Source organism: Limanda limanda, chromosome 6 (genome assembly GCF_963576545.1).
Source record: "Limanda limanda chromosome 6, fLimLim1.1, whole genome shotgun sequence".
In the NCBI taxonomy this organism is placed as follows: Eukaryota; Metazoa; Chordata; class Actinopteri; order Pleuronectiformes; family Pleuronectidae; genus Limanda; species Limanda limanda.
Window position 1 is genome coordinate 1,625,762 of NC_083641.1, and position 13,637 is coordinate 1,639,398.

Below are 13,637 nucleotides of genomic sequence, written 5' to 3' on the forward strand. Positions count from 1 at the left end.
TATGAATGTTTTGACAAAGGAAACTCAAAGACATTTTCAACAATCCTTCATAGCAACAAACTTTCTTCTAAACATCCCATCTTTTGCATTACATGGTGATTGGAATTAGTCACAAAATATATCAAATGCCATCAATTTATCATTAGTCCCCTTGAAACTCCCCTAGAGGGTCACATCACCCCACTCTTCCCTGCATGTCATGTGTGCTTTGCACAGTCATGGAGTCACAGCTGAGCTAAACGAAAGCAGAGGGCCTGACTGCCAGAGTCCTCTACAGATCAGGAAGTAAGTTTAATTACTCGAGGACTAAGTGAAGGATCATTAAGTGAATCTTTTTTAATGTGGAGGATAGGGAGATTAAAAGATACTGTCCATGTGCACTGCATCAACACATGAGCACAGGTAATGACCCTGTAGGTCAGGGGTGTCCAAACTACGGCCCGCGGGCCATCTGCGGCCCGCCATCCATTTTAAATTGGCCCGCCTCAAAAAAAATAAAAAAAATAATAATAATAATAATTTTTTTTTTTTTTTTTTTTTTAAACTAACAATTTAGTAGCACTTAAATGGTACTTCCTTATAGCACACTTATTGTAGTTTTGCTCTATTTTTGAAGAAATTGTACTTTCTTGATTCTTGTTGTTCTGGGTTTGTACCCTCGGGTACCCTTGAATGCACTTATTATAAGTAGCTTTGGATAAAAGCGTCAGCTAAATGTAATGTAATGGACTATGGCCCACTGTATTGTACTTCTCAGTTAACACCGTTACGCCCCCCCCCCGCCCTGAGCGACGCGATGGTCAACAGTCCGCTCCAGGGCAGGGGGGCGTGGTGGCGTGAGTGGCCCAGACCTTCGTATTTTTTTCTGTATGTGGCCCTCGGGATAAAAAGTTTGGACACCCCTGCTGTAGGTAATAGAGGGGGGAAAACCTCCTCTGGTCCAAACTTCACTTCTGGATATGCAGACAGCAGAGATATAATATTTTACATATAAAATATTAAGATAAAAGTGTAGTAATGAGACATAAAAAGAAAAAAAAGGTTCTAAAATACAAACACAAACACAGAGAGAGAAAAGCGGACACATTTATGCGTGAGATGTACATCCAATGCACCATATAGCAGCAGGACTGCATGTATTTTCAGCTTGGGAGGCCCAGCTGGGAATCAGTCCTCGACTGCTGAAAGCTACTTAACCATGAAATCCAACGTTTGTGAACAAAAGCTTTACAACTACCTCGAGTGTGCATTTTTAAAAGTGGTGGACCCAGCAGGAAGTGAACCCACCGCTGGTGCTCCATCTTTTCTGTGGGTTACTCGTGAACTCAATTTTATTGTCTTGCTTAAAACACCTCTAAACAAACACACATGAAATGAGAGACTCTCCCCGCTAGTCTTCAAACAGGCAGGAGAAATAACACACACCACCTACCCCTGCACACGCCCTCGAGAGTGACGGATGAACAGAGTGAGCAGACGGAGAGAGAGAAGAGAGAGGGGGTATGTGGGCGAGAGGCTGGTGCTTTCCCCTTCATTGGAGGCCTGCTCATCTGGCTAATGGGATTGGCTGCAGTCACCCCAATGCAAGGGGGACTACACTCTCACACTCTCACACACACACTCTCACACACACACACACACACACACACACTCACACACACACACACACACACACACACACACACACACACACACACACACACACACACACACACACACACACACACACACACACACACACACGCACACACACACACACACACACACAGAGACACTGGAGGGAGAGAGAAAGATGGATGGATGGAGCATGAAGAGACAGACGTGTGACTTCTCTTGTCAGTAGCCTTGTATGATGGGAAAGCCATCAATGTGAGAGTATGGTAAGGATGGAGAGAGATAACAATGGAGAAAAGGATCAGTCAATAAGATGCCTAAAAGATGGAGAGAGAGAGAGAAAAAAGGGACAGAGGAGAAAATGAGAGTACAATGGATAGATGGAGTTGTCAATAGCAACCCAAAACCAAGTTTAAGAGAATGAAGACAGAGGAGAAGAAAATACTTAATGCATAGAGGGAGACATGATTGGTAGTAAAGGGAAAGGATTAGGATGGAGTTTGAATGAGGCATGGATGGATGGATAAAGAAAAACACATCGGAAAATGTAGCCATGGAGAAGGGAAAAGAATGAAGAAGGGAAATGAAAAAAGAAATGACACTGGACAGGAGGTATAGGAGGAAAGAAATACAACGTGTCAATAGTAGGAGAGCAGGAGGGGAAGTGAGAAATGAACGGAAGCTGGTGAGATGGTAGATCCATTCATTTTTTTTACCGTCCATCCCGTTGTCATGAAACACAACAGTCAGATGAAGCACCTGTCCGTGTTCCTGTCGGACACCTTTTCACCTCAGAGTTCAACTTCAAACTGTTCCTCCAATTTACCAAGAATCCACTCCTCTCCCTGTCTGCATTCATATAAAAGTCTGTTCCAATGCCTTTGGGTCTGTAATGAGTTCAATGCACTCTTGATCTGTGTGTGTTTGTGTGTGTGTGTGTGTTTGTGTGTGTGGGCGTCAGTGAGTGACAAAAGTTCAGCAAAGTATGACTGTGTAGAAAATAGTTTTTCTGTGGCCGTTTGTGGCATTGAGAAGAACAAAACCACTTCACCGTCTGCTCTACTGGACAATGACACCACGGGCCAACACCTCTGCCACGACCTTTGACTCCAGCTATATGAGGCTAAACAATGGAATCGTGCGAGTGTGCCTCAGTCTGTACAGTAGTGATCTAGGGATGGTGCCCTGGTAGCGAAGTCCAGTTGATACAGACGCTTTACCAATTGTGAGTCAGCGTCAGCTGTCAATCATGACTAATTAAAACCAAACTGACCAAATTTAAGCCAGTATCAGTAGTGTCCACCTGAAAGTATAAATATTTCCCTCATGGTGAGGGTAACTATACAGACACGTCAACAAACTGTTGGAAAAACCAATGCAAATGCATCACCACCGGAGTCTGAATAAAGAGTGTTTTCCTCTTCTGCTAACATTGCATGAATACAGAATAAATATCAGCATGCTAACATTATCATAGTGACCGTGTTAGCATACTGATGTTAGCTCTTAGCTTAACAAGCTCAACACAACACTGATAAGTAGAGCCTCACAGAGCCGCTAGCATGGCTGTAGACTCCATATTACTTGATTAATATTTATGCTATTTCCGCTGTTGCGACATCTATTTATGAAGTCAATAGCATATAATATCCCTACTTATAGTGAAGTAATGTTTTGTCAAATTAATTAGTTGGGAAAGGAAACATGGAGTAACAAACCTACCCAACAGATGAAACACTGGAGATAGGAAGTGTTTTTTGTTCTGACAGGATTTTGCACTTGCAGGAACAGATTCCTGGTGTTATCTCCATGTGAATGTTAACTTTAGTTTCCTGGAGTCTGTATTTATATGTGTGGATGTGTTTTCTGTTCTTGCTACAAGCTGTGTGACTTGTTAATAACTGGCAGTGGTGGAAAGGACCCCTTGATGTGAGCAAGGCAATGCTAATGAGCAATACCCCATAGTGCCATTCCACCATTTGTACAACTGTGTGTGTGTGTGTGTGTGTGTGTGAATGAGCAACGCCAACCTTTGTTTAAAATCTAAAATGAACTTCCTAGGAGACGGAACCTGGAGACAGACTGGAGGTGGAGACTGAGCAAGAGAGATTAAAAAGAGAGAGGATAGCAACAGAGATGTTGGGAGAGAGTGAGGAGCAGGTGAGGGAGATGACAGAAGGTAGCCCCCATAATTGATTGAAGTAGGAATAGATAGGTAACAATGGCAGAGGGGCAGATGGAGAGATGGGAGAGCAGAGAGTAGTTGGGAGATTGAGGCAGATTGAGGCAGATTGAGGGCAACTACAGGGTGGTCATGCAAAATTGAAAAGGAGAGAGCAGCCAGAGAAGATGGGGAACGAGAGACAGATGGAGAGAGGTGGTGGATTAGGGGATAGGAGAGTTAGGTGAACCGAGGGTAAGAGAGAAAAGAAGACTGACTGAAAGAAGAGACAGACAGAGAGGAATAAAGTCTTAAAAGTTCAAACTGCTGCTGCTAACTGTCATTGTATGGAAGCCCATTCCTGCTCAAAACTTCCTGTCTCACTGCAGTTTCATAATGAGCTGGAAAAAATCTGCACTTCTTGTGCTAACAGAAACAGTCTCTAACTTATTGTTAAGTGCAGTAGCATCATTGTAGAGCTGTGTGCAGCTCCTCTTCTCACTGTATCTCTCACTGTATCTCTCTCCAGTTGCTTATCTCTTCTGCTTAGTGTAATGCAAGGTAATATGGCGCGGAAAATTGCGGAAACCCAACAGTTTGTGAATGCACGCATCGGGAAAAGTATTAGACATGACAAATATTATGTTGATGAGAGGTTATACATGTCGGTTTAGATACATTTTCAGTTAATTGTCCAGCCCTATATGCACTTACTGTTGAGGCTCTGCAGGAATCCTTCTGAAGTCGCTAGAAGCATGATGACATTACGAAGGTCAGATGTTTTTGAAATGGACTTGAACAGCCGATGGGGCAACTATGGATCAAGATGTAGTCGATTAACCAAAATGTCAGTGGTTTGATCTTGGCTCCTATGCATTCAGAAGTTGGGTTAGATAGTAAACCCCAAAAAATTTCCTTGACAGCTGAGCCAGCAGTGTATGAATGGCGTGTTATATAGAAGCACTGAATGGATATGTGTGTGCTATATAAATACAGTCCATTTATGTTCAAATTTGGGCAATTTTCTGGCGTTTACCAGGCAGAGAGTTTCTAGCAAAACGTGTTGAGTTGCATTATGGGAATTGCACGAATTTTGGAGCTAAACTGAATAAGTCAACAACTGCTCCATTGATTTTAACTATTCTTGAAAAAATATCAGGTCAGTCCTCCAACCTAATACAAGTAAAGCTGCTGTGTATAGCTCCGCACTGGAGTTTCACCCTGACTGAGTGAAGAAATGATAACAGGGAGAGAAGACAGGATTTCATATAGCTACAGGTGGAGGGGAGAGAAAACAGGGAGAGAGGGTGATGGAAGCAGAGTCTAGTTTATTACTGAAGCCATCAGGAAGGATGGATGGACAGACCAGTCAGAGAGAAGATTGGTAAACAACAAGAGAAGAGACAGAGCATCAAACCTGGCTCCTGCAACCTGTGGAGAAGTGAGGCTGCGATAATGGATTGGATAGAGGCGCAGGTAGCTGTATATTCACAAAGGAGATAATGAAACCCTTCAATGATATGACCCCAACTCAATGCATATGCATGCAGGACTGTTGTGATGTACAACTACATTTCACAAAGATGGAGCTCAGCAGGAGAGCAGATAAAAGGGATCAGGAATAGTCTGTTCTAAAAAAAATAGCAGCTCCAAACAGAAAACCTGACACTGATGGGAGCTGAGCAGAAATATACATTCTTCTGTTGTTGATCATTAAAGTAATTTATATAAAATACAAAGGTTTGTGGATACAATAATAAGAAGTAAAGAAAAAAACATTTACTATGAATAAATATAAATACAATCTAACTGGAGAAAGGAAAAATCCAAGTGCAGACATAAAATTGAGCAATTTATAGCAACCATGAAGTCATTTGCATGATGGCACATATGAGTTGGGCTGATGTTACATAGAAAACTGACGGCAGTTCTGTGGCTTTGTCTGAGGCGGTAGAGAGGGTCATCCACTAACCAAAAGGTCAGTGGTTCGATCCCTGTTCCAACAGTTCGGTTCAAGATACTGAAACCTAAATTGCCCCTGACGGTGCCGACAGTGTATGAATGGTGTGATACTTGTACTGTGAAGCACTTTGAATGGTAGATAATACCACTGTTATACTGTGCATTTACCGTATCGTGTACCAAGTGGTGGTGGTAAAACCCTGTCAAAAGAAATGGCTCTCCTGGAATCATGATTTTGTAGGCAGTTCCAATTCAAGTTTAAATTGATCCTCTGATTCTAGCTGCTGCTCTTGTTGTGTTCATCTCAGGAATAGTTGTTCAGTGATGAGGGGACTTGTTAGTTAATGTGTCTTTCTCTGTGTCAAGTTCTGATCTGGAGCGTACACGATGTTCAGGTCTAACAGGTTGAGGCACTGATTGGTTGACCAGAGGAACTGATGGGTCATAGTGACAACACAGTGACCTGGTCCATGTTTAACATGTGGACTTGCTGTTGTGACAAATGAAGTACCACCCACCTCTTTGCCTAACAAAAAGGTAGAGGTGACATTTTAGTCAACCGCCAAGTCAACCATCCAGTCAACCATCCAGTCAACCAAAAAGAGATAGCAGGCAACTTGGAGTAAATGTTACCCATCTTTGTTTCAGGCAAAAAAAAAATCATACAAAATCTGAAGTTCAGAAATTAGAAAAGACCTTTAGACCTGTAAAAAGTAACTGAGTGGAACATGAAAAGTCCTCTTTTTGTTTTAGATCACGCACTGCGTTTGGTCAGTATTTTTGAGTTAAAAAACCCCTCTAGTCTACTGTACAATAAAAAAAAGCATCTGTCCGATATCCAGTTCTCGGATTCTTTGGCAACTTTTTTCCCCTTTCTTTGCTCCTTTGCTTGCAAGTGGGGGTTAGGAGCTCTGTGCCCACGTAATGACGATGACTGAGAAGCTGGTGAGTCCCATAATGAGGCCGAACACCATCAACAGTATAGTCCTGTCAGTGGCTGTAACACACATCCTGGTGTGCAACAGCCCTCTAAAGCTTCCTATGGAGTCTGTCATGAGGAAGAAGGGGGGATGAAGTAAGTGTGCGTGTGCGTGTGTGTGTGTGTGTGTGTGTGTGTGTGTGTGTGTGTGTGTGTGTGTGTGTGTGTGTGTGTGTGTGTGTGTGTGTGTGTGTGTGTGTGTGTGTGTGTGTCCGTCCATGTGCATCTTTCTTAGTCTGCAGGTGGTAGAAAGGTGTGGGTGTGAGATCAATAATAATCATTTGCTGTAGAAGTGGAAGTTCACCCAACAGTGACTCACCTCACACACGCACACACACATTGGCTTATGCGCACACAAATACATGCATAGCAGCACTCAAAGCCCAATCCATACAACTCGTGACATTATACGTTGTAGCCAAAATAGTAGTGACAGCCCTAAACCAAAGGAACACACACACACACACACACACACACACACACACACACACACACACACACACACACACACACAAACTAAAGAATAAAAGCGCTTACTCGCACTCAAAAAGAAAAGACTCAAAAATGCATGGGTCTAATTTCATCAATTTTCCATACACCTCAGTGCCCTCATCTTTCTCTCCCTGCCCCACACCCTCGGCCGTCAAACCACACGCCAGCCATTCTCTCTTGCTCCATACCTCTTTGAAGTGGTGTTGATGATGTCAGAGACTTTCTGTAAGTAGTCAGTAGCCAGCACCACGATCTCTTCGTCCTCCGAGAGGTTTTCGAGGAAGATTTTGTCCAGCAGCCGTTTCCAGTGAAGCTGTGGTTGGACAAGGAATGATCGAGTCACTTCTTTTTTAGGTTAAATACAGTTGTTGTCAAATGTGCTAAATACTATTTGAATTGTTGGGAGTTCCAGGCCACGGACCATGATGCTTTCCAAATCAGTTTGGTCCTGTGTTAGACACTTAAAAGAGAAATATACCAACCCAGATGCTATGAGGATGAAAATATTTGGAAAATAAGTTTAAAAATATGATGACGAAACTTAAATTTTTCTCTCTCTAACCTGTAACTGCTTCACAATGCCAAGCTCAGTCTGGGAATTGGCCCACATATACACAATTTTCACTTCCAATTATTGCTGCCCAAGTAATGTTATTTTATGAGGAACTATTGATATCACATCACAACTGTGAAATGGACAAAGTGAGCGAGTCAGTTACTGTCTATCTCTTCCAGTAAAGATGCACAGTGTGCACCGACCTACAGGACTCGAAGATATCGAGAACATTTTATCTTATCAGCTCCACACTTGGTAAATGTTTTGTTCAGGGCTAAAGAAAGTGCATTGTAAAATTTGGACGTTCAATATTAATACACTTTGAATAAACAGGCGTTATGTAGAAGCGGCGGCCATGGGACTAATCAACGCAAGTGCCTACAATGCATTCACAACAACGGCAACACCTGAGTTTCCAGTTCAGGGTTCTGCATACTGAGTCGAGCTTCACCAAACTTTGCATGAACAATTGAACAGCTCTTTCCAGCAGTAGGTCTTTACTTGCTGCAGTTCAAATACTGCAGGTCACTTTTTACAGTTTCCACTGCAAGCAGTATCACAGACAAAGTAAACAGCCTATTCCAAACAGGCAGGTTTAGAATAGAACTGCACTGGTATAATGGTATAAATCAGTTTTAAAGAGCCATGAACCTCATATCTTCCTTAAATTCATTACAGTCACATCACACATGAAATAATCCTCTAATATTGCTACTTGTATTGTGTAGTGCTACAACTTTTAAATCCAATTCAGTATATAGGCTATTCAACTCAAATGAAGACGAAGATGCTGAGGATGGTGTATCAGACAGCAGAGAATCGGGCAGATTAAATGGGTGTTTAAGAGCTAATGCTGCAAGCAACAACACTGGAGAAGGAAATCGCTTGTACAACCCTCACGGCTGCTGCTGTCCCTCCATTAAAAATGTGCCCTTACTTCAGGTCTGCCTGTGACCCGGTCCTTAATCAAACAGGCTCAGATCTTGCTGCTAGCAAGAGGCCGACGGTAGGATGCACAATGTTCCTCGATATAAATAATGCAAATACAACTGATTTGTCTTTGTCTAATGTATGCTGCATATGCTCGTATTTACATTTGTTAGACATAAATTATGCTTTTAAAATTAAATTTGGGGAGTTGGTATAAGGCAGATTGCTGCTTGTTCCTGCTTGGTGCTTTTACATATAATTGCACAGCAGCATCCTTGTGACTGTATTTTTTTCAGAAATCTTGAGTGACAAGCTCCAGGGTTTTAGTTGCAACACACTGAAGCAACATTGGAGTACTCTATTTGAATCTTCAACGTCTGATCTACATCTTTCCATGTTTCTCCTTTTCCTTGTCACACCCCTTGTTTCCACACAGTTTTTTTGGGCTGGGAATCTGAAAAATATAACTATTTTTCTTCTTCTCAGCACATTCCCAGTTTCCATCTCCACTCCCTCCCTCCAGTCCTCCTTCTCGACCATTAAAACATCTTGACGATTCTCTGTTGGTGTTCCCGCTGCTTCAGAGGAGATCCTCCACTTTCTTGACTGTCCCTCTTAGTGTCTCCAGTGTCTCACCCCCTCCTTCCGTCCAATCCCTCCATTGTTTTCCATCAACTACCCCTGCTGGCGGACAGCTCTTGAGAGTCACTTAGGTCTCTGTGTGTGGGTCTGATTCAGTCCACGTTCACATGCATATTAAATCATAAATGATGTTTATGTGCTGTTTGTGTGTGTGTGTGTGTGTGTGGTACCCACACTAGGAGCGATGCGCTGTAGCTCCCTCAGGGTGATGCGGTTGTACATGGTGCTGATGTCCTTTCTTTGGTCATCATATTCGGACACAGTTATCTGGTGAGAGGGAGGACATTTTACACAACAATGCACACACGCACATACACTAACATGCACGCACAAACACTCACATAAGCTCACATGCACATGTAATAAGCTCACATTAGCCAGACGAGTCTCCAGCTGTATAATCTCCTTGGACTTCTGCGTGGAATCTTGAGCTCCCAGCATGCTCAGCAAGCGCTCCATCAGGGCCTTGTACGCCGCCAGGATCTGAGAAGCACAGCGACATCAGCGTTAATAGGCAGGAGAAGCCGCGACATCATCAGTAATGGCCAGCGACGGGGGCTGACATGTGGCAAAGTGGACAGGATAACAAAAGCACAGCGGGCGACAGAGGAAAACAGGTGGATTGGTGAAGAGAAGAGAGAGAGATGGGTCAGTATGACAGACGGAGGCGGAGAAAGGAAAGAGAGGAGACTAGGAGGAGGGGAGGTTAGGAAGGAAAGAAAGAACCTAAAGGACGTCAAGTGTGAGGTAAAGGTAGAAAAAAGATAATGAAGGGGACGATAGGAGAGGGAAAAATGGGAGAAAACGAAGTGATGGGAAGGAGGGATGAACAGGGAAGGGTTAGATAGATACTGTCCAGAACCTACAGTATGTGCTCAGTTATTACTCTTCAGGCTCTGTGCTTTAGCACATTCAATTTGAAATTAAATAATTGTACTTGTGCCTAGTGTCAGCTTTCATTTGAGTGGGTGAACGACAGTGTGGAAAGAGTCGTGTGTTCGATTAAGCCCTTAAAACAAATACTAAAAGGGTACAACCGTAATTGGACACTGGGCCACCAAGGTTTCTTAGGCCGCTGTGTTGTCTCAACAATAGTTAACGCACAAAAGAGATCACACATGGCTCACAGTTGATTGAGAGGTGAGATTTTAGGTTTGGGTCAGTCGTTTCATTCCTCTTCGCGGGTCAGTGACTGCAGAGTTTGTTTTTTTTTGGATCTTTTGGGGTTATTGATAATAGTGAGAGTGAAATGGGGGGAGAGATCGGAGGAGGACGGCAAACGGCCAGGTCACATGCTGCCTGCTGCCGAACCCCACGTACTTAGTACAGGAAACTGTCTGTCCTCTTAATAAAGGATAGTGAGCCAAGGATTTTTCCCAAAAATATAAAATATGATTTAGTTCGAAGTAATGTGAATATGTCAAACTACCTATGACCCATTTAACCTTGGACACTGTGTCTACAGTATATCTCCCACACAGTCCTTTATATATTAATGTGAACTAGCTCAAATGTAAGCTGAGACTGAGCAAATGAATGACACATCAATTTATGTGTCTGAGGCGCAGAGGAACAACAAAATGTGTAACTGACCAAATTAAGTGATAGAAACCAAAGGAGGCATGTTTACCTTTACACTGTCCTCATCCTCTCCCAGATAGAGGGTTCTCTCCGGGAGTGTGAGCCCCTCCTGATCAACCTGTACACACACAGACACACACTCACACGGTCAGAAGATCAGATGGTAATTTTCTGGTACGTAGTTCCATATGTGACATATGTATTTTCAAAGGAATGTAATAATGCCAGTTTGTGCAGGCTATGCCACATATGCTAGACTTGTACATTAGCTATGACCTTCATAAATAATTCCTGCAGTGTGTGCGCTGGACTGACATGTCATCTGTTATTTAATCTCAGCTTTGCGCTAATAAAGGTTTGTCTATGAGCAGTGAACAGTGACTCAGATCAGATATTACACAGCTAACCTGACAAGAAGAAACACTCTGCTTCAGACTGTTTCAGAGCAGTGATGCACTTTAAATAAAGGCTTTATTATTAAGGTGTGTTCAGAATAAAAGTAAACTGAATTTTGCATATTGAGAGCCTGCAATAGGTCATAATAAGGCACAGGAACTAAATGAGGAAGAGTCTCACCAGTGGACACAATTATATAGACCAGGTGAAAACTCACTTTGTGTTTAGCCTGAACACACCTTTAATGTCCCATGATTGTCCTCTTTTTACCTAGGATGAATAACAATCAATAAGTTTGTGGCCCCATGAAGTCACATCGTGCATTCACAAGTACACACAGCTTCATCTCACCCTGATAGCGTTCCTGGAGGAGTTTTTATCATCCACATTGACAGTGAGGGAGAAAAAGACGGCAGTGCTGTACACCCCCTGTGTCCTGTACAATAGCTCATCGAAGTCCGGCCTCTGTGGTGCACCTTCGCTCTCCCACCCAGCAGCACCCGGAGGAGCCCCCACCAGGTCCCAGCCCCCACAGCTGTCTATCACCTCTGTCATAGGGTCAGAGCCGAGCTTGTCGATTTCCTGGATGTTGACGCAAGATCTGTAGAACTCCTTGACCTTGCGCTCCGCCGAGTTGGGCCCACGCCTCCGTACTGGCTCCAGAAGGAGGTGCTGTAGTTTCTCCTCGTTGTGCTCCCCTATAGCTGTGATGATGCCATAGCTGAGCTTGTCGTCTGGGATGAGGTTGCGCCTCAACCAACCACCACAGGCAAAGGAGTAGAAGTCCTGGCAGGGCTGGATGGTTGGGTCAATATTGGACTGAACGAAGCGAGCCGTGCGCAGCAGGGAGCGTTTGCGTTGGCAGTCTTGTCGGCACTGCGGGTCCTGCATGGCGTCCAGGGAAATGTACTTGAGTGCCAGCATGCTGCCCAAGATAACACACATGCCTCCAGCAAAGACCAGTGCAGAGAGGAGACAGATCTCCCTCCGGCTCCATCGAGGAAGCCCTCCACTGCTGCTGGCGCTGCTTGGATCTTTGTTTCGACCGTTTGACAAGGTCCCTCCTCGGGTTCGCCCCACATGGCGGTCCAGGCTGCCTCCAAGGTGAAGAGTCATGCCATTGCTTAGGATGTCACTGCTGTACCGACCTCCATGTTTTACTTCCTGGAACTCATCATAGTGGGCAGTTAGTGAGTACGTCTTCTCCATGGCAAATAATTGTTTTAGGTAGAAAGCAGCAGATGGATTCAGGGTGAAATGGATGAAAAAATTACTTATTTCTACGTTCAGAGTACTATCATGACAACTGCCGCTAAAGGGCAAAACGCTGAAGAGAAGTCAAAATCCTGTTGGGCTGTTTAGGCAAAGTCTCCTTTATTATTTTTAAATCAGCAGAGCGAGGGGGCTCCCATTGAGCATGAGGAATCTCTCGGGTCCTTCTTTCTCTCGCTCATCCTCTTTCTTGCTGCTCCATTTCCATTTGCTCCTCTTGCTCTCTCCAACTGGTAAGTGGTTCTGTAAGGCGAGAGAGAGAGAGAGAGAGAGAGAGAGAGAGAGATTGGAAATTGAATCCACAATTACAGCAGCAGAGAATGACAAAGTAGCACCTTTTTCGGCACATTTCCCCCACATGGTTTCCTTATGTTGTTTGTCAGCTAAAGCTGTTGAATTGATTGGTGATAGTCATCCCTCGGAGGGAGAAGATGCCCCCGGTGACTCATGGCTTTGGAAAGATCAATGGAAAATGAGAAAAGGGCTGAGTATCAGCTGGACATGGAGAGGCGTGGCAATCACCATAACTTAGCCTGTGTCAGTTCAAATTGATGTAAAACTTTTTAATATTACAGAGGGGCAGGCAGGATTTATGTCCTGTCTCACCAGGCTAAAGACACACACACCAACACAGATACACACTTACAAACAAGTCCAGCAGCGATGGCATTAGCCGATCTTCTTCTGAGATTTAAAAAAAATTATAAGAAGTTATCACATTACAAGCAGCTGCCAAAATATAAATCAAATGCACAAATATCCCATAATGTTTACATTTATCCTGACGTTAAGTATTTTTTCAAGTAAGTCCCACAAGACACTGGATTCACTGCATGTCCATGAGCTGGTATAATGCGGCACTAACAGACAAACTGCATACACATTAAATATTTGTACTTCTGTTTGTATTCTCCTTTGCTGATGCATGCTACTTGCTTACTAGCCTGTAGGCAATATCACAAGCCTTTAGACAGGGAGACTGACAGACAAATTGTTTTTTGGAAGCTCTTCCACTGAGTTTGCAAGCCCTTTTCTCTATCTCTTTGTGTGTG

The 13,637-nt window shown here is 43.5% G+C and overlaps 1 protein-coding gene across 1 annotated transcript in view; it reads right to left on the reverse strand.

Moving 5' to 3' along the window:
* LOC133003818 (endothelin-converting enzyme-like 1) overlaps positions 1-12,522 on the reverse strand; it is a 37,903-nt gene extending 25,381 nt beyond the window's left edge. The window contains exons 1-6 of the mRNA XM_061073633.1: positions 12,456-12,522; positions 11,665-12,398; positions 10,967-11,035; positions 9,709-9,819; positions 9,511-9,603; positions 7,397-7,521 (exon numbers count right to left, since the gene is read on the reverse strand). Of these exons, the coding sequence (XP_060929616.1) occupies positions 7,397-7,521; positions 9,511-9,603; positions 9,709-9,819; positions 10,967-11,035; positions 11,665-12,398; positions 12,456-12,522 (1,199 nt within the window). The remainder of the gene's footprint in view (positions 1-7,396; positions 7,522-9,510; positions 9,604-9,708; positions 9,820-10,966; positions 11,036-11,664; positions 12,399-12,455) is intronic.
* Between the last annotated feature and the right edge of the window lie 1,115 nt (positions 12,523-13,637).